The sequence below is a fragment of the Oryx dammah genome, unplaced genomic scaffold (assembly GCF_014754425.2).
Source record: "Oryx dammah isolate SB20612 unplaced genomic scaffold, SCBI_Odam_1.1 HiC_scaffold_5, whole genome shotgun sequence".
Lineage (NCBI taxonomy): Eukaryota > Metazoa > Chordata > Mammalia > Artiodactyla > Bovidae > Oryx > Oryx dammah.
Window position 1 is genome coordinate 60240941 of NW_024070189.1, and position 20412 is coordinate 60261352.

The following is a 20412-nucleotide window of genomic DNA, read 5'->3' on the forward strand; positions in this document are numbered from 1 at the left end:
CATACTTCCCAAAGCCTACAAACCATTCTAGACAAGTTTCTAATTGTACCATCTAGCATTTCTCAGGGAGGAAGAATGGATTAATACTTGACTTCACCCGGCTGGAAGTGAGAGTGACATGAGGTAAGAAGAGACGGGTATGAGTACCAGGGAAACAGGAGACCAAATCAGACTGCCAGAAATAACTGAGGTCTTAACAGAAGCTGGGTCACAGGATATAACTACTGTGGCTGCAAAGGGCCCAGGGACCAAATACTGTCCTCCAGGGGCAAAAGTTCAGCCATGTCATAGAAGCAGCAGCTGGAAGAGTTGGGCAGCCTTCTCCCCACTTCCTCGCCTTTCTTTGTGAAGAAAGGAAGACAACACTGTAGTACACAAGGTTGCTTGGGAAAATGGATTATTCTAATAAAACTTTATTTTTTCAAACACAGCCACAGAGGCAGGACCTCATGTTTAACACACACAGACTTATGGATTTTTTTTTTAATATAAAACAAAGTTTACGAAAAATTTTTTTCCACTTTTTGTATTTGTAATCCCATTAGCACAGGGACTTTGGCAGCAGGTGGGAGTGAAGGGCAGCTGGAGCTGCCAGTGGGCAGTCACCGGGCACAGGAGGAGAGCACCAGCCTGGGAGTGGCTTCACTCACACACGCAGGAATACTCACCTACTGATCAGCCACACCACACACACAACACAGATGCAGATGTCTACCCAGGGTCAACCACTGCAGAGGTGTGTTCCACTCTGGGTAAGCCCAATATGTGAAAATCCAAATTGTCAAAACAGCTAAAGTAGAGGGAGGTTGCTTGCTTTACAAAAGAAGCAATCACAGGCTGCTTTTAAATGGTCAGCAGTCCAAATGCTTTGAAAAATAGCATTTGGTTTATACAGAACTGTTGGAACAGATCTACCATGTAAAGCAAAATAAACCACTTCTCGAAAAGGCTTGTCCAAGGGCCACAGGTACTTAGATTAGGAAGCAAAACAATAGCTCCAGCTAGTTTAACTTTCCTGATCTTAAAGTAATGGAATTCAAATACGGCATCTATACACCTTCTCCCTTAGGGATGGTACCCTAGGGCTTTGAGGAAGCCAGGGTGGAGGCAGAAATTATTGCCCTCACTTCTTCAGCTTTGGGCCTGCAGAGAACCCCCTGACATTACCAGTGGCCTACTGTAAGCTGGCACAATCTACAGCAGAGAGCCCAGGGATGAGGATGGCCCAGGAGGAAAAGAAGCTGGCACCAGGGAATTTATGGACTAAAGAGGGAGAACAGAAAGGGAAGGGATAAAACCAAGGAGGGGCAATTCCTGGGCTCACAGTTTTCTTGGATTCTCCAGAGAACCTCTCTCAGGCCCCTACAGACCTGGTAGCTCACTGGTAACTCGTGCTAACTAGCAGGTGAAGGGCAGGAGTCCTGGAGGGGTAGACCTCTAAAGGCAGGAGGCTGAAGAAGACATAGCCATCTCCTCGGGAGTGGAGGCAAGGATGCTAGGGCCTCACTGATGTTCCTATCCAACATGTGGGAGACCCAGAAAACCATAGATTCAAATCCATAAGGAAGAAAACACATGAGCAACTGGTCCTACAAAACCCTGGGAAAATGCCCTTCTTCCAATAAACAGGAAGGGCAGGTCTAATTTGGTCCTGCAGGGTCTAAGCAAAGCTGGACAAAGCCTCAAAAGCCACTATGGCAGCAGCTTCAGTATGCATCTCCCCTGGAGCCAGCCCTATAGAGCTTCTGAAATCCTTAAACCCATCAGTGTGGCCACTGAGACCTGTTGCCAGGCCCAAGTTGTGGGTGTGAAACAATAAAAGAAATTCAATCCAGCAACAACAAACTCCCAGCTGCTTCTCACAGTCTGCTTTACACATCCTTAGCCAATCCCTCAGTGAGCCTCAACCTCCCTGAGGTCTCTAAGGGGCAATTAGAGGCAAATAAACATTTCCTGGCAGGAGTGGAAGACAAGCAAACTAGTAAATGCTGACATCCCCTTCCTCTTTCTCAACCAACTCAGAAAAAATGGCTAGGCCTGGATCTTATAACGAATTTCTCTACAGTCTGCTTCCAAAGGGCAGTGCTGGGGTGCACTCACCTATGCCTGCTGGGGACTGAACACTACTTCTGCTGGTCAGCCTCCATACAGAGGCTTCCTTCCTTCTTCTTCACCCTCAAAGGGCAGAAAGTAAGAGGGAAAAGAGGTCCCATCAGTAGGGAGGGAAAGAAAGAGATGGAGCCCTTCAGCCCTGCCTTAATTGCCCACATGTGCTTGCATCTACTGAGTGAGTGAGACAGGCAACTTGTATCCAGCCTTGGCAATCTGATAACAAAAAAAAGCCAGCTCAGAATCAATATGCAGCGCCCTCTCTAGGCAATACTAGATCTATCTAGGGGAGGTGTGGGCCTGAGGAAAAGACCATTAGTTGAGGACCCCCAAATAGAATCCTTTGCAGAGCCACTGTTGCTAACAGATTACAAGCTTGCTCGCAGAGCTCCTTAGAACCCCAACTCCTAGAACAAGCCTGCTGTCCCGTGAAAACCCAAGATCCTGGGAGTACTGTGGTGCTCTGCTGTTAGGGAGCAACTGCCTTCCTTCCCTAAAGCTACCCAAACACACCTTTCCTCGAGCACTCTCATGCACTCACACACTCTCACACAATTTCTCCAAGGAGGCTGAATGAACCCCCGACCCTGGCCAAATTCTAAGACACAAGTGCCCTTTGAAGCAAAGGGGCTAGTGAAATTCCCCGAGCTGGGGTTGGCAGACCCCTTCCGTCCCTGCCCATTGCTTTCTCGGTGGCAGGGATACTCACACTCAGGGCCGCCATGGGAAGGGTCTGCTCTGGGGCTGTCCCTCCCGCCACCAGCTCCGTTTATCTTGTCCCGGCCAGTCTCTCAGCATGGTCGAGCTTCCTGGAGCGAGAAGATTTCCGGCTGCCCTGAGTCGGAGCCCTCCATTCACCCCCGTTCCCAGGCTGGGCCCCCAGCCTTGGGACCTCGACACTTGTTAGTAGCCATAAGAGAGTCAGTCTGTGTGGCCCCAGGAAGTAGCCTCTCAGTTTTAGTTCTCCTCAATCAGATTCAAGTCCAGGTCCCCAAAGTCCTGCTGGCACAGTGTCCGCTTGCTTAGCGCCTGCCGCCCCCACCGCACGGCCCCCTCCTCTTCCTCTTCGCTTTCACTCAGCACCTGGGAGGAACCCCCAATGGGGCTGCAGGAAGCAGAGAGGGGTGGGGGGCTGCAGGCCATGAACCATGGTGGAGAGATACTGCTGCCTTCCCGGGCTGTTTCTTGGAGACAGAGACCTCCTGAGTATGGTTTCTGTCAAACAAACAAACAAACAAAATTAAGGCAAAGAAAGATGTTAACTTCCCAGAGAACCCTGCCCAAGCTGTATTTCAAAGTACCCCTCTTGGTTACCCTTGAAAGCAGGAGTCCTATGTGTTAGGGTAAGGTCATGAACTCCCAGATAAAATTTTGAAAATTTAGTGTACATGCATATTTTTTTGAGGAAAAGAGCTCATAGTTTCTATCAGATTCAAGATTAGAAGCCTGTTTATAAACTTCACGTGTGTAGGAGTACTGACTGACGGCTTGTTTCACTCCTATATTGCTAGTGCCTAGTCGGGGTCTGTTACATATATTCAATAACATTTGTTGACTGATTGAACGAATGACTGTGAATAAGTAAGTTCTCAAAGCGGTTTATGACCCAGTGGTCTAGAAGGAAGAATATGAAAAGAGTGGGCAAGTGCCTACAACAACTGTACTCACATTGGGAAGACAAAAAACACTTGTTGAGTGAATGAGTGACGCAGCAGCCTATTCTGCTTAAGCCCTCACAGGCCCACGTGAAGCAGTGAAGGGCAAGGGACAAAACCAGCCTTGCATGAGAAGGGGCAGGGCACTAATGATGGGGCTTTTCTGACCCATGCATAAAGAGGAAAGATGCCTCCGGTAGGACAATCTGGGATCTCTGTTGGAAGGTTTAACATGGGTCCAATAAGTTTCTCTGGAACTCCCAGAACAGGAATTTCACAGGACACAGGACTTTCAATGCTAACACCAGCTAATCCTGGGCAAACTGAGATGGTAGACAACTCTTAGCCAAGGCTCAGGCAGACAGGAGTGCCAGGGGAGGCCATGTCAGGAGGGCCTGGAGCTAGAGGACACCTTACAAGTGAAAATGGAACAGTCTTCACTACTCCCATCCTAGCTTCCCTGGTCTTGCCGGTCCCACCTGATTCATCTTGTCGAAGTCCAAGGAAGGCCGCAGCCGCCGAGGGTCCTCCTCATGGCGCCGCTTGACCCCAGCTTTGCGGGCATCAAGATCACAAGGCTGTGAGCGGCTTCGGGGAAGATTGCGCAGGCCTCGAGGTCGCCAGGGCAGCTCTGGGGAGGATGCAGGGGAGCTCCGGGCAGAGGGCAAGAAGCGGCTTGCCTGTGGGCCCAGGCTGGGTGACAGGGAGAAGCGGCGTTGGGGTGGGCAAGGTGACAGGGACTCAGCATCACTCTCCCAGGAGCCACTTTGTGGGGAGGTGGCAGAGGGATGAGAGGAATCTTGGGCTAGGGCCAGGCTGAAGAAAGGGGGGCTGTAGGGTCTGTGGGCTGGGGCACATTGAGACGAGGCACTGGGAGCTTGGAGGAACCTGAGGCTGGAGACCCGCTTCGGGGGGCTCTGGTGAGGCACCTGTGGCCCACCCCCTCCACCACTGCCCCGGTGCTTGATGGGAGTCCACAGCTTGGAGGGGGCGGGCCGCCACACTGGCTGCCAGCGAGACAGGTCCACGGGCACTGAGAGTGAGCGGCAGTGCCTCTTAGATGGAGGGACAGGGGGCACAGGAAGCTTTTCTGGGTCTGGGGGTTCAGGGCTTAGGACTTGGGAGAGGGACTGCTCCTGTGGGGAACTTCCTGGGCTGGGTGGTCTGAGGTGCAGGCTCAAGCCTGAGGGGTGGTAGCTGAGGTTGAGGCTATCCTGGAACTCAGCACAGGAACAGTGGGGCAGGCCCCTCCAGGAAGCACCTTCTGGAAGGCATTCATAATAAAGACAGAATTAATGATAGCTAATATATTTTCAAGAGCTTACCATGTGCTACAAAACATAGTGAGCTTTATGTGAGGTTTCCCCTAAACTTCATGAGTTAGATACTATCACTACCCCCATTTCACAGATGAGAGAAGTTCCGTAACTTGCCAACAGTTATGCAGGAATCAAATGACCAAAGCAGGGTTCAGAACCAGATTTGTCCGATGCTAAAGCTACGTCTTTTACCCAGCAGACTATACTGCCTCCGTTACGAGGAACCACCTGAAACTAAAAATATAGAATCATAAACTGCCTGTGAATCCCTGTCAAAGGTAGAATGAGTCAAGAGAAGCAAAGGTGTGTGTGCCACGCTCATCTTGCACTCCACTCCACCAAGCTCTACTTTGCTCCCCCAACCCCCAAGCCCTGAGTTGCGGAAAGCTGGCCTACACTCTCCGTCCTTAGCCTTTACCTTTCCTATGTGTCAAAGCACCAAGACAGGGTGATCAAGCAGGTAAGAGATCATTTGTATTCTTAGTGAAGGCAAGGGTGGGGAGGGTACAGTGGGAAAAGCCTTTGATGGTGCTTGTGTTCCTCTGGGTCTGGCCACCCACAAGTAAACACTCAACATACTTACATGGAAAGATCTTCTAGCCTTATTATGATTAGTTTAAAAAGAAAGTTCCAAATATACAGAATCCAACCTTTTGTGTTAAAAGAGTGCGAATAAAAAAAATTTACATTTATATTTGATTCTATTTGTAAAAAAACAAAAACAAAAACTCTGGTTGAATAGACAAGAAACTAATAACAGGAAATACTTTTAGGGAGGTGATAGAAGCTCAGTAGATAGAAAAGGAAGGGGGACTTTTTTCAGATTAACACCTTTCCTATTTAAAAAAATTTGAAATGTGACTGTATTGCCTACTCAAAAAATTAGATTACAAAAGTTCCTACAAGGCTAGAATAAGAGTAAGGTAAACAGATAACTCCCATACTGGTGCAATAAAATGGAGACAAGCACCAATCTCAGAAGCTGACCCTGGTAAGAAAATTGTGGAGGCAGACTAGCTAGACCTGGTTATGGAAAACCAATAAAAGAAACATGTGGATGGAGGCATGGGCATACACACAAATATACACATAATGTCTTACCAGACACAAGCTGGAAAGGGTTCCCACAGTTGGAGATGTCCGCATGATCAGGCAAAGGCTAAGAGACACAGAATATCCATCATGATTCAAGATCAGGACAGAGTTCCAGGAAGCCCTTTCAGCTCACCCCTGCAATTCACGGGCTATAGGGATATTAGGGACATCTAAGTGTTCTCTTCTTATCCTCCCAAAGTTAGTGAGTAAAATAATTCACATCTTCCAGTATCTCAAACCCTTCTCCACCCAAATTTTAGTGGCCCTTCTCTTAACAGTAAAAAAATCCCTGCCCCCTTCCTTTTGGGCTAGGTTTTGAGCCTTTAGTGGGCACGTCTAGTACAAGTACCATGATTCATACAACACAGGACAAAGGTGAAGTAGTAACAACAAATAGCCTCAGAAAAAAGGGCAAGGGGGTCTTAGAGAAGTGGGAAGACTGTCTTTTACCAGACTGATGCTGAAGCGTGTGCATTTCAGCTCATCCAGAGTCTGCTTCTGTAGCTGCTCAGTGATCAGGGTTATCATGATTCTCCCCGGGATTTGACTTGCACACTTTGGAGCAAATGATGGATGTCTTCCCTGTTGTTCTTCCACACCTCACTCGTGAGCTGTCTTCTGCCACTGCAGCACCATTCTAGCACCATTGGGACTTCCCTCTCCAGTCATGCCTGCTGAGTCTGCCAATTACAGATGGATCAGCCCCAAGTGATATTAGAGATGTACCTACTCCAGAGATGGAAAATGCATGGCACACATACCCCAGCATCCCTATGTCAGGCCTCTGGCACACATCATTAACTGATCACAGCTCTTTCCGGCTAAGCCTAAACATAGCCTCGGAAACAGTCTCAACTTGGCACTCCGGATAACCAGTATAATAAAATGGAGTTAGCAAGCAAGTTGAAACCTATTTGCCACTCCTAACCTGGTTCGTGTTCTGCTCTGCCTACCCAAAATACCAGCACCACTTAGAAAACAGCTCAAATGAGAGAAATGCCCACATTGTTATCTCCTTCTTGATTAGTCCAATATTTTATCTTCCAGTCAAAAGCAAGGAGAGGTAGCCTTTTCCTAAACTACAGAAATAGTAACAGTGCAGTGGCTGTAGGAATGACTTTCTACTTCAAAGCAGAGTAAACAAGGTATTATATTCTCCTTTACCCTCAACAGCGGATATTACATTATTGTTCTCCAACAGATACTGTACATATTCTCTTCTAAGAAGACAAGAAAATGCTAGGGTAATTCCATTCACATTTCAACTCTATAGATGTTAAAAACAAAAACTCTAACTTCATTCAACTAAGTTTTTAGCCTGATTTGACTCAAAGACCATGAATACAATTAATCAAGACTCTTTCTCACGGTCAATTACAGTAGAAGCAAACTAATTCTATCAGAAAACAGGCTTCAAGCCCACACAATTGCCTGAGGGACCTCAATCAACGGAGGAGGGGAAGTTAATCTAACATTTCCATACTGTTCTGCCTATTCCCAGAAATGACCAGCAGGCAGACAGCAATCAGTGTAAGTAGCATTTGCTAGCAAAGAGAACAAACTATCAAGAAATCAAATCTGGATCCGATTTGCTGTGATGGTCTTGGCAAATCATCAAACTTTTCTTTCCCTCAGTTTACCCATATGAAAAATGGGCAGAATAATCTTAATCTGTCACAGGGATAATGTAATGCAAAATATCAAAACATAAGAAGTATACCACTTGGCCTGAACAAATCAGAAGTCCACACAGATTGCCGTTTCTCACCCTTCCTATTTGTTGCTCTACAAAGCCTCAGGGTGCTACAAGTGATAATATTAAGATGAAGAAGGCAATTGGGTTGATTTATTTGGCTGGGTATCAACCTCCCTCACTCACATGCCAAAAAAAGCCCAAAAGGCTTGACCTTGAGGGCAGATAACTTTCAACCCTGGCCAAAAAAAAAGGTGGGGGGTGGGAATCCTCTCTACTCGATTTCCACCTCAGAGGGAGGCAGACCACAAAGAAAAGCAAAGAAACACACTTCGATGTACTTGGAGTTTAGGCAAAAAGGAGGCAGGAGAAGTCAACCACTACTATAGTCAAATAACATTTTCATGCATAATTATTATTACCACCCTGAAGTTCCAGTTTCCTGAGCGCTCCTGAGCGCTCCCTTCAGCTGCTTCCCCCATTCTTGTAGAAGCTAAAGCTTGTATCACTTCTGCTCTTGGTTTCTTAACTCTGCCCTCAAAGACCAACCAGAGAGGAAACCTAAGGCAGGCTTTTACCCCCAGAGACCCCAGGCCTCAAGCTGACCAGCCATGAGGAGCACGGAATGAAGCAAACTCTTTCAAGGTTTTCATGAGGCATTTGGCCAAATAGCAAACTTCCAGCCCTCTCTGGGATCAAGAGAGTGATTTTGTGTTTTTCTGCATTTTAATTGTTGGGATGTGGCCACACACGGCGGTAATTAGAACAATGCAACTACCACCACGCAACTGATACTTTCAGTCTGAGTTTCCTAAAACAGGCCAGGCTGAGAGGGGGAACAGAACGGAAGCCATAAGGAATCAAACCAGGACACAAAAGAAGGCAAACCAGCTCCGCGAGGGGCCTCCTCTTTCTCAGGCAGGCAGAGAAAAAAGAGTAAGAAGCCCTCTCTTGCCGTCTTCCTTCCCCTTCCATTTTGTGTATCTGAGGGGCACAGACAGCCCTGAACGTTCACTAAACAAGTTAAAACTTCTCAGCTTAACAACTGGCATGGGGCTAAGCCCAACACAGAGCAGCAGGCCGCTAGGCCCTCCCTCAAACCCCACCAGGCCCAACTCTCAATCCAGGCTTTCTCTGCACCATCACCTGTCCCTCAAATAAAGGTTGGACCCCCACCCCACTGGGTGGCAGTAACCCCTGACATAAAGGTTTCAGGGATGCTGAGGTTGTGCTGAAACCTGGATAACCTAGGATCAACTCAGGCCAAGGAAGAAGAGAGTCAAAAACCCCTGGAGACCTTCCCCCTAGGTCCCAGTCCCACACTCTGGGGGAGACTGAAGAAAAACATGAGGCAGGGAGGCACACGAACAGGTATGTGGGGACCTGAGTGCTTTTTCTCCATATGGCACCGGTGGGCATAGGAGTGACAAGTGGGAGCACCCCTCCCCCCACCCCAATGAAGAAGCAAAAGGCTAGGCCCCCCCCTCCAATCTTCAACCTCTCCATCGGTTGCTCTGCCTGTCCCCGCGGGGTGGGGCATGGGGCGTCCGCTAACCCCTTGGGGTGGGGGGGGAGGGCGCCACGGCACGCTCAGGGGGGCTGTCGCTCGCCTGTTCCCAGTCAGCTCCCATCATCTGGCCGCGGGGAAGCGAACTCAGGACACAGGGGACGGGAGGGTCTGGGACTTAACACTCCGCCACCCCCTCCCCCACCGGGTCCCGTGCTCTCCCCGCGGAGGCGGCCAGCGAGGCCCTGCCTCGCGGGCGGACGGGCTGGGGGAGGGGAAAGAGGGAAGGAGGGAGGGACGGTCTAGGTGCCCGCCCCGAGGCCCCAGCGCCACCTGCCCTCCGCCACCTACCGCGGCTCCTCCAGTTCCCAGGGCCGCGGCCGGAGCAGCTCTGAGCGCACAGTTCGCCCCACGGTGCCCTTAAAAGGCGCCGGCGTGAACCAACGGGCCCCTGAGGAGAGTGGAGAGATCGCTCGGGTTGGGAGAACCCCACCCTGAACCGTCCGCGGAGGCTCGAGCCCCGCGTCGTTTTTCTCGCAAAGTCTCTCGTGGATAGCGCCGTCGGAAAGAGGCCGGGCTCTTTAATTTAGCGATGAGGGTGGTTTCTTCCCTAGGAAGTCACCCCCTGCAAAATATTGCAGAAGGTGGACTGGGCCAGTCGAACGCAAATCTCGAAACCCGCGGGGGAGGCCGTGTTGGTCGAAGGTAAACAATGCCATTGCCCCCGCCCTCTGTTACTACATCAGCCCACGTACAGCCCCCAGCTCGATTCCGGCAGCGTAATGGAATTAGCCAGGGTTCCTCTCACCTGTTCTCCTGCCCCTACTCTCTACGGCCTCCGCTCTGAAGGAATTCCCCTTCCCCCAGCAGAGGACCCGTCCGCGTCGTGAAGGCTTCTGGGAGGCGTAGTCCAAGCGCCGATTAGGGCCTGCTCCGAGTCCCAGGAGCCCCTCTTCCAGCTGCCGGATCGACTCGAACCTTAGAAACCCAGGACCTGTAACGGTTCCGGGCTGTTCCCACTTGTTTGTGTAGTTAGCTGTCTCTCAAAATACTGTAAATCCGACGAGGGCCCAGGACTGTTCACTCCTTCTCCTCTCTCTATGCCCCCACCCCCAGCAGGATGAGGTAATGGGATTGTGATTATGACATCATAGGCGGTTCAGTTGCTTGCGTGGGGGAGGGGGGAGAAGGGAAAGTACGGTGGTTACAGCTGGACCACTTTCTTTAAACCTTTATGGGAGGGAGGAAACAGGTCGCTGGGGGAAAAGATATTGATAGTGCTATATTTACTCTTCAGGAAGAGAAAACCACCTTTTATTAAATCTCCATCGCTACCACTACCTCCTACTCAGCCAAAGTTTAAGTCCTTTTTGAAGAGACTGAATGTAGCAGTTCGTAGGTGAAGAGGTTGTGGAACAGCTAAGTGGTTTCTGGCTCTTAAGTAAATTTGAGTATCAGCTACCAAAGGTTTAGACAGAGGGTAAAACATGGGAAAAGGAGAGGTTTTAAACAATGCCTTCGTATTATGATCTTTTTGTGGGACAGAGTTTTAGATTTTTAATCAATTGGAAAGTAGAAGTACTGCAAGTAATCTTCACTATTACATTCAGCAAGAAGTCCCCTGAAAGACACGTTTTCCCTACATATTTTATGCACCACTGAAGTCTGGGACAGATAAGTAATCGTGACCAGCTCAAAGGTAGAGCCAATGTTGGGGATCTTCCTCAGAAAGACAGGGAAGGCAGGAAGCAGGAGTGATCAAATCTGCAAACTGAAAAAGAAGAGTAAAGGGAAAGTGAGGTACTTATCAAGAAAATACGAGGAGCAGGGGGGTGTGATAGGAGATACACTGCACATTTGTTTGCCCTGCACATTTCCCCTTGGCAAAAGAAGGGGCAGGGACCGTGAAGTGTAGAGGAAATGATTTCCAGTAATTGCTGCTATGGAGCGCTTATGTGCCAGGCACCGTGCTGCATACTTTAAATATGTATTCTCATTTTTGTTTACAATCATCAAATGGGAGAAAATTTCCTTGTTTGACAGATGAAACAGCAAGAGAGGTTAAGTAGCTACCCATGTGGTGGACAACGGTCATATTAAAAAGCTGTCTGAGACTCTAAAGCCCTTGGTCTTCACCACTAGGTAAATCTCCCTTTTTATTTAATAATAAAATATCATGCTTACTAAAGATAAGTGATTGACACCCATTTCATCAAGTATAAAACAGTGTCCCCAGTGCAGTCCAGCCTCTTCCCCATTTCTAACAACTAGATCTCTTTATGCTGCTTTTGGTTCAAGGATTTTTTTTTTTTTTTAACTCACATTCTGCATATTTTTCCTCCTGTTGTTCCATTTTCCTTCTTTTGTTCTTGGGCTACTACCTTGAACCCTATCATAATTGTGACCTCCTGGGCTAGACCCCATCTCTGACCCTGCTCCAGCGGGTTTCAGCAGAGGATACAACCTCAGCTCCCTCCTGCTCTTCATCCTGATTCTCTGAGGGTTCCAGGGCCTGGAGCCAGTCATCCAAAGGGGTGGAATCCATTTGCTCTAAGAGATTGTCCATTCCGCACCTAGGAAGGCAGCAGAGTCAGAGAAATGTGCACTTCAGTCAGATTCTCCCTTTTCAGGCAGTGAAAGTGAAACCTCTGCAAAGTGGAGAGAGAGAAGGCTTAGTCCACCACTCAAGGAAGGAACAAGGAATAGTGCACATACCCCTCAGCCTGCAGAGGCTGGCTGGGAGGGTCCCAGGAATGTAGGGCTCTTCTCCACTTCCTGATCTGGGCATCCCAGGAGCGACGGCTGTACCTCCTGTTCTTGTTTGGTGTTTGAGGGTGAAGTCCTGGCTGTCGCTGTGCCCTGGCAATGACAAATGTGTCAGACTAAGGTCAAGGCCAAGGGGCACAGCTTATTGTTTATTATGGTGAATTAGGAGACTCATTAGGGATTTCCTGAAAATGAGGTTAAGATCAATGTCCTCAACCCAAAGAAAATGTTTAAGTAAGATTAAACATCAAACTTCCCAACTCTCTAATATTCTTTCTTCTGGGTAAGCTAAATTAGATATTCCAAGTCCCTCACTAGTCAAGGTAGATACGGAAGAAAGTACTTGACATCTCTTTAAAACATATTCTACCTTTTCATTCATTAATTTGTATATATGCTTGTAAGCTTACATGTAATTAGGCAGGTATGTTATAATTAACAGCCAGATGGAGGCATGGGCCTCCTAGGTGGCACTAGTGGTAAGAACCCTCCTGCCAATGCAGGAGATGTAAGAAATGCAGGTTCCATCCCTGGGTCGGGAAGATCGGAGGGCATGGCAACCCACTCCAATATTCATGTTTAGAGAATTCCATGGACAGAGGGAATCCCCTGGGGCTGGGGTCCATTGGGTCGGAAAGAGTCGGACACAACTAAAGTAACTTATCATGCACACATATGGAGGCATGAGGTGAAAATGGAATAAAAAAAATTATTAGCAAACACGAATAGAGCTTTGAGAAGTCTTATGGGCCAAGTATAACTTGTTCCATTTGAAAAAAAAATCTTGGAAATTTATTTGGGGGACTAGATTACAGGATAATTTAGTAATGTTGCAACTTTGTGGGAGCATTCAGATTTTAGTATCTTTCCATCACTTGACATTGAACAAAAACCATGTGTTTGACACTCTTGTGACTACCCACAACTGCACTCACTTGGGGACCTGCTGCAGAAAGCACTGGTAACCAGGTGTGCGCTTTCCATAATCTATCTGCTTTTGCCGCCGCTGTAGGACAGTTGCATCTGTCTCTAGCTCCCACCTATAAAGGCGTAGACAGTGGTCCCATGAAGTGTTATGATAGTCATCAAAGCAGAAACCAGCTCTTCCCACATTCCCTTAATCTCCAGCCTGATTGTCAAACTTACCTGTCATGGCAGGGCTCTGTACTGACTCCCACATTCATCATCTCTATCCTGGAGGATAAAGACTCTTCACACACCTTCTTTCTGGGGAAGCAGATTCTACAGATGAAAAGGTTATTAGGATAAAACCCAGCTAACTATACTATACCTCTCAGCCACTACACTACCAAGATCCTGGCACCAGATAAAGGTTGTATTCCTGACTCACTGTCTCTCAAAATTAAAGGTTGCATTTCTAATTTGTTTCTCAAAGTGTGGTCTGTAAGCCATTTCTATGGGTAGTTTATGATTGCCTTGATAATTCCTCAGCCCCACTCTCAGTTCAGTTCAGTTCAGTTCAGTCACTCGGTCGTGTCCGACTCTTAGTGACCCCATGAATCGCAGCACGCCAGGCCTCCCTGTCCATCACCAACTCCCGGAGTTCACTCAGACTCATGTCCATCGAGTCGGTGATGCCATCCAGCCATCTCATCTTCTGTCGTCCCCTTCTCCTCCTGCCCCCAATCCCTCCCAGCATCAGAGTCTTTTCCAATGAGTCAACTCTTCACATGAGGTGGCCAAAGTACTGGAGTTTCAGCTTTAGCATCATTCCTTCCAAAGAAATCCCAGGGCTGATCTCCTTCAGGATGGACTGGTTGGATCTCCTTGCAGTCCAAGGGACTCTCAAGAGTCTTCTCCAACACCACAGTTCAAAAGCATCAATTCTTCGGTGCTCAGCCTTCTTCACAGTCCAACTCTCACATCCATACATGACTACTGGAAAAACCATAGCCTTGACTAGACAGACCTTAGTCGGCAAAGTAACAGCCCCACTCTAGACCTATTGAATTATCATTTCGGTAAGTTATATTTTAAAGAGCTTCCAAGGTTATTTTAAACATTTTATATTATGGAAAATAAATACTCAATAGCATAATTCTCTGCTACTCAAAGTTTGATCCCCAGACCAGCTGCATTAGCATCAGCTGAGAACTTGTTAGAAGTGTAGAATCTTGGTAACCAGATCTACTGAACCAGAGTATGCATTTTAGCAAGATCCACAGGTGATTAATATAAAGATTAAACTTTGAGGTCACTGGATATCACGGACCTCCTAATTACCCATGACCCAGTACTCATGGCCCATCTTGTTTCATCTATACTCACCACCACTCCCACAGGATTATTTAAAAGCAAATCCCCAACATTAATAATAAATTCTTAATGCCATCTAGACAGAGGATGAGAGAGATGGTTGGATAGCATCACTGACTCAAGGAACATGAGTTTGAGCAAACTGCAGAAGATGGTGAAGGACAGGGAAGCCTGGCGTGCTGCAGTTCATGGAGTCCCAAAGAATCAGACACAACTGAACGACTTAACAATAATAACCACCTAATCAATGTTCAGATATCCATAAACAACCAATGTTTGGGATCCTTTGGACTCTGATAAGGATTATGCCATGAGATGATTCTACTTTCCTTGAAAATAAATTTCTTTTACCTCACAAACCTAGTGTCTCAGATGCTGCCTGCTTAAAAGGGTCACGGACCCAGGAAAGCTCTTGGAAGGGGCCAGTGCTACTCATCATAAATACACACACCTGTCTTGCCGCAACATCTGCCACACTGGCTGCTTATGTTCCATCTATAGGGGAAGGCTAGCAAAAATAAGGAAAGGTCCACGTAACGGCACAAGAAAGAAGCAAGGGAGAAAAACACAACCCATTTAAAACACCCTCTCACATAAATGAATTCCTCCAGGTATTATCCTAGGGAATGGTCGTCGCTAGCAAGGTGCAATTTAAATGTCCCGGGGTAGAAGGGGCTGAGGGGGCAGAAGGAAAGGAGAGCTCAGAAAGGTTGTGGTGATTGGCCAGAGGAAGAGCCAATGAGGCGCCAAGCTCCCTATGGGGTGGGGCTTAGCTAGGGGCTGGGCCAAAACTGGTGGTCTAATCGGAAGCCCGCTGGCCTGTGGGGCGGGGCAAACCTCCTTCCGAACAGCTCACGCCCCCGGTGATGTAGGAGGCAAACGATTGGCTCAGCGGGTCTAGGCGGGTACGCGGAGGTAGGTGGACTCAGTTCTGAGGCGAGCGTGATAGGTTTTTGGGAAGGCGGAAGGTTTGAATGGTCAAGGCTTTTGGCTGTTAATCTTACTCTTAGGCTGTAACTTCAACCTTCTGCTGAGAGAAGCGGCGAAACCAGACCCTGGCCTATTTGGTCAAGAGGCATAGATGTCTGGTTAAATCGCCTCCTTTACCTCAGATTTTTCTTTAATTCTTCTAGAATCTTCGCTTGTGTCTGATTTCCCTGCTTACTTTCATTCCTCCTGAAGGCAAGTCTCGGACTCAAACCTGCGGTAAGCCGGGAGCGGTGTCCTCCACAGAATCACGGGCCTCGCCAACGGTGGTTAGGGGACAAAACAGGCATTATCGCGAGTTAGGAGACCTGAGTTCCTTCCTGTCAGGAGTCATGAACTGTGTGGCCCCTAACAAGTCAAAGTCCTCTTTTAATTTCATCTTCAAAACCCTGAGGTTGCCTTTCGGTAAGTTAAGATTCCAATGGAAAGGCCAAGCCGCTTCCGGCAAGTGCTATTTCACCTTCAGGCCAATCTGTAATTCACCGTTTGGGAATGCCCCCTTCTCCAGTACTGGTTCACTGGTTGCAACTGTAAAGGATGGAGGAGGTTGTGTAGGTGACGTTTTCCCTCTCTTATGGTTGTTTAGTAGAGTCCGACTCTTTTGCGACCCTATGGACTGCAGTCGACCAGGCTCCTCTGTCCATGGGATTTCCCAGACAAGAATGCTAGAGAGGGTTGCCATTTCCTCCTCCAAGGGATCTTCCCCACTCAGGGATCCAACCCACGTGTCCTGCATTGGCAGGCGGATTATTTTACCGCTGAGCCATCTGGGAAGCTTCGTCTCTTAGCTAGGTTTTGTTTTTTCTTAGAACTCGGAGACCATGTCTGCAGAATTCTCATCCAAAAGAGAGGAGGGAAGCCTTGCCTCAGGACCTAGTTTTAGGTCCAATCAGAGGAAGATATTAAACCTGCTCCTTGAGAGAGATGCCTCCTTTTCCATCAGTTCAGATCTCCCTACAACTCCAGTGGAGAAGAAACTTTTTGGTGACTCTGCAAACCTAAGCATTTTGTCTGGGTAAATCTACTTTTTCTTTTTACATCTCCTTTGCTCTTCTAAACAGTTTTTGGGCTTTTTAAAAATTATCCTAGTTCAGAGATAAGGGTTAAGCTACTGTCCTTGACTAACCATTTGACAGTTCTGAGTCTAAGGCTTCTTTTCTGTGACACAGAAATAATAATCCCTTACTATCTTACTAGGATCATATAGAATCAAATGATGAGGAGAGTCTTTGAAAACTATTGCATCATATAAGTTGTCACTTTATAAGTACTACAGTTAACATTACTTTTGTTGTTGTTTAGTTGCTAGTGCCCAATTCTTTTGCAACTCCATGGGCTGTAGCCTGCCAGGCTCCTCTGTCCATGGTATATCCCAGGCAGTAATACTGGAGTGGGTTGCCATTTTCTTCCCCAGGGGATTTTCCCAACCCAGGGATTTAATCCACATCTCCTGCATTGACAGATGGAGTCCTTACCACCGATCCACCAGGGAAGCCCCTATTGTACTTTAAATTCTGGTAATGCCATACTCTGATGCCTCAACTAGCTAGCAAAGTTGGAAGTCAGAGAAGTACTGAAGACTCCAGGGAGAAATAAAATCTGTGTGCTCATGGTGCTCAGGGCAAAAGATGAGGAGTCAAGACCCACCTCAGCCATTTTCTTAAATTACCTTGATTAAACATGTTGTTGAGAAAATGAGGTATTATTGGAGTAGAGAAAAGGTGGGCTATTTTTCTTAGGCTAGTCTGACGTGTTTCCAAAAATCAATTAGATTTATTTAAAGACTGTTTTATGTGGTAGTCAGGGACGGGTATTTCAAATGGAGAGGATAATGTAATCTTTGCCTTTTAGGATATTATAACCCAGTGGGAATCTTGATGTACTATTATGTCTCAACAGAGGAACCCCAAAACGTCGCCTTGATCTTTCAGATCTTAGCAGCGGGGAGATGTCTGCCACTCAGCTTACTGCTTCTGCAGACCTTGATGAAACTGGTAGGGAAAAGGGAGGTAAAGGCCTCAAGGGAAAGAATAATTGTTAGGAGAGAGGACAGTAGTATGATAGAGATGGAAGGTGGTAAAAGTAGATAGAGGGCCTTGAGGATGGAATTCTTCGAGTACCTAGAGGATTTTTGAGAAGAATAATTCAGCCAATGGGAAGAGAACTGACCCGAATAGGAGTCACATTGCATTGAGAAAGTTAGACAAGAAGGAATATTTTGTTGATTGATTGTGTGAATGAAAGTGATAGTTAAAGATAAAAAGTTTTATGCCCCAGTCTAATTTCAGCAGAGACAAAGAAGCCAACATAAAGAAATGCTTTGTCAACTAATTCTTATGTGTTTTTATAGGGTGTGTACCCCAAAGGAATGTGTTTTACTAGTCAACCATTTTAGTATTTGTTCTAATTTCATATTTCCTGAGTGATAAATTTTCCTTTCTACTGATGAAAAAAAATCTCTATAGGTTAGCATAATGCACTATTTCCGAGAAATTTTCCTTTATGTGACATATGCAGATTTTCAAGTTTCCATGAACTTGTACCATGGTACCTTATATCATGAAATTGGTATTTATCAAGAGCCTTTGTATTTAAAAGCTCAGCTTTTGAAATTAATATGGCTCACTAGTAATGAAAACTAGAAGGAAAGACAAAATACATGAACAAGAATAACTCTTTACATCTGATTGCAGGTCATTTGGAGTCTACAGGACCTGAGCAAGTACAGTTAGCTGGAATGTAAGTTCTTTTGCTAAATGAATCCCATACTAAAGTATTAAAGCCTTCTCAGCACTGGCCTAGGGATTTTATCCTATGCAGACTCTATAGCGAATGTTTCACCTTAAGTGTAAGGAGGCTTGAAGGCGTAGGTTCTTCCCTTGAAAGATATTTTAAGTTTCCAAAATCGAAATTGTGTTGTGAGGGACTTCCCTGGTGGCACAGTGGATGGAAATCCGCCTACCAATGCAGGAGACTTAGATTTGATCCCTGGTCTGGGGCAATTCTGCATACTGGGGAGCAACTAAGCCCATGAGCCACAACTTGTGAGCCTGTGCTCTAGAGCCCATGAGTCACACCTACTGAGCCTGCATGCCACAACCACTGATGCCTATGTGCCTAGAACCTGTGCTCTGCAAGAAGAGAAGGCACTGCAATAAGAAGCCTGAGCATTGCAATGAAGAGTAGCCCCTGCTTGTTGCAATTAGAGAAAGCCTGCGGGCAGCAACAAAGACCCAATGCAACCAAAAAATAAAATAAATAAAAAATAGTAGATTACTTATGTAAAAAAAATAGTGCTGTGAAAAGGAAGGCTATTTATTTTAACCCTCACATAAAATCAGTATGGTCTTTAAAATGGAAGAGAATGGTATACTGAACTTAGATGGAGGCTATTATCTGCATGTGAGTAGTACTAAATCTTAGTGGTCAAAAGTGCAGCAGAGGGCAGGCTCTGGAATCAGAGTGTTTGGACTCCAGTGTCTTACTGCTTCATGAACTTATTTTGACAAGTTTCTTAACTTCAAGGGACCTCAGTTTATTTGTAATAAAGAAATAATAATAATGGAGATAATAGCACTTTACATAAATGACTCCTGTGAAGATTAAATGGAGATGTATACCTAATACATATGCTGCATTTTACAATGTTTTTTATTACTATTGAAGATTCTTTATTGAAGATCTTAGAAAAATGTTCAGTTAGAGAGTACTCAAGGAATGAAAAGTAGTTTTAATTCTTAAAGTTATCATGAATTTTCCATTTGATTGTTTTAATATTTTTATAACTTTTTTCTTCAAAGTTTAGATGAATTAGGTGCCTCTTTGTGCACTAGGGAAGACTCTCCATGAGTATTTTTAATCAATACATGTGAAAATTTTACTTTATATTGCTTTTATTTTCTTTGAATTGCTTATATGTCCTAACTCAGACTAGATGAAGTCTGGGGAGGGAGGATAGAAATTCATAAATAATAAATTTTAACTCCCAGTAGTCCATGCTGAAAAATTAGCAAATTGTAAATTGTATCTACATAAGATATAGGACAAAGTCATCATCTTTGATGCATATCTATATATATAGTTATGCCAGTGAGGTGAGGTCCTCATCCCCAGGATGTCACTCAATGTGTTGTTATTTACCACAGAGAACCCCCTATATGTTAGTATTGGAAGAGACATCAATTAGGTACAGGTCTCCTAGAATGCAAGAAAAGAAAAGTGGGATGTTCTGAGTCACTGAAGTATAACCAAATCGTGTTTGGGGTTTGAATGACTGGCAGTTTTTCTTTTTTTGATCTACAGGAATTACCGCCAACATCTTATAAAATGTAGCCCAGTGAGTAACTCATCTTTCTTGGGTTTGGGTTTGTCAGGTGGGAGGCAGAGGATTTCCAGCTTAGCTTGAAGATGCTGAATGTTCTTTGAAAACAATTTCTTGTAGGCACAGCTGTTTTGTAGCACTCCGAATGCCTTGGACCATGGCCGCAGGAAGAAAGATGCAATATGTGGCTCATCTGCAAATAAGGAAAATGTGAGTGTTTAATGGAATCCTAGGTCCATTAGTAGTTTTATTCCTTTGAGTAGAGCAACTCATCAGTATCCCTATGAGACCTAGAGCTGTCTGTGCTTCAGTATTCTCGGCAAGCAAATTGCAACACTAGAGGAAAAAATTCTTTATAGTTTGTTTGTTTTTTTCTATTTAAGGTTTGATCCTAGGATGGAAACCTGGCTTCCAGTCTTCCACAGCAGGTCATCATTATTACTCATGTTCATTTGATTGTAATGTAAAAAATTTAGGACTTAAAAAAAAACACACAGGGATAATTTACATAACTTGTTCACATATTCATTGCATGGCTTCACATACGAGTCTAGGTTTCTTCATTTCTTCTTATTTCCCTCTTAGTCTAGCTTCTTAGCCCCTATTCTGAGGAAGTCATTGTCCTTTTTAGTCTGAGTCTTAGATCATCCTTCAGTTCCAAGTTGAAACTAGCTTCTCCAAAG

The 20412-nt window shown here is 46.0% G+C and overlaps 3 protein-coding genes across 3 annotated transcripts in view; 1 reads left to right on the forward strand and 2 right to left on the reverse strand.

Moving 5' to 3' along the window:
• Positions 1-380: 380 nt before the first annotated feature.
• Positions 381-9927, reverse strand: FAM53C (family with sequence similarity 53 member C). The gene is made up of 5 exons (XM_040240003.1): positions 9730-9927; positions 6629-6858; positions 6185-6242; positions 4244-5028; positions 381-3324 (listed from the first exon to the last, which is right to left on the reverse strand). The coding sequence occupies exons 2-5, from the start codon at positions 6704-6706 to the stop codon at positions 3067-3069; spliced, it is 1179 nt and encodes a 392-aa protein (XP_040095937.1). The 5' UTR covers positions 6707-6858; positions 9730-9927; the 3' UTR covers positions 381-3066.
• On the reverse strand, positions 9726-14889 carry LOC120864485 (oocyte-specific histone RNA stem-loop-binding protein 2-like). The gene is made up of 6 exons (XM_040241559.1): positions 14873-14889; positions 13291-13371; positions 13080-13184; positions 12094-12237; positions 11810-11951; positions 9726-9923 (listed from the first exon to the last, which is right to left on the reverse strand). The coding sequence occupies exons 1-6, from the start codon at positions 14887-14889 to the stop codon at positions 9726-9728; spliced, it is 687 nt and encodes a 228-aa protein (XP_040097493.1).
• Positions 14890-15348: 459 nt separating this feature from the next.
• Positions 15349-20412, forward strand: part of CDC25C (cell division cycle 25C) — a 37920-nt gene continuing 32856 nt past the window's right edge. Inside the window, exons 1-6 of the mRNA XM_040240001.1 lie at positions 15349-15627; positions 16218-16423; positions 17308-17402; positions 18102-18147; positions 19711-19744; positions 19850-19939. Of these exons, the coding sequence (XP_040095935.1) occupies positions 16230-16423; positions 17308-17402; positions 18102-18147; positions 19711-19744; positions 19850-19939 (459 nt within the window). The 5' untranslated portion in view covers positions 15349-15627; positions 16218-16229. The remainder of the gene's footprint in view (positions 15628-16217; positions 16424-17307; positions 17403-18101; positions 18148-19710; positions 19745-19849; positions 19940-20412) is intronic.

Bases quoted from the DNA above. Each gene is read 5' to 3' on its own strand.
- FAM53C (XM_040240003.1), bottom strand. From the start codon at position 6,706: ATGATAACCCTGATCACTGAGCAGCTACAGAAGCAGACTCTGGATGAG. The intron at 6,243-6,628 runs GTAAAAGACAGT...TGTGTCTCTTAG, and splicing joins CACGCTTCAGCATCAGTCTG to CCTTTGCCTGATCATGCGGA. The intron at 3,325-4,243 runs GTGGGACCGGCA...TTTGTTTGACAG, and splicing joins ACTTCGACAAGATGAATCAG to AAACCATACTCAGGAGGTCT.
- LOC120864485 (XM_040241559.1), bottom strand. The intron at 13,185-13,290 runs GTAAGTTTGACA...ACGCCTTTATAG, and splicing joins ACAGAGCCCTGCCATGACAG to GTGGGAGCTAGAGACAGATG. The intron at 11,952-12,093 runs GTATGTGCACTA...CTGCCTTCCTAG, and splicing joins CAGCCTCTGCAGGCTGAGGG to GTGCGGAATGGACAATCTCT.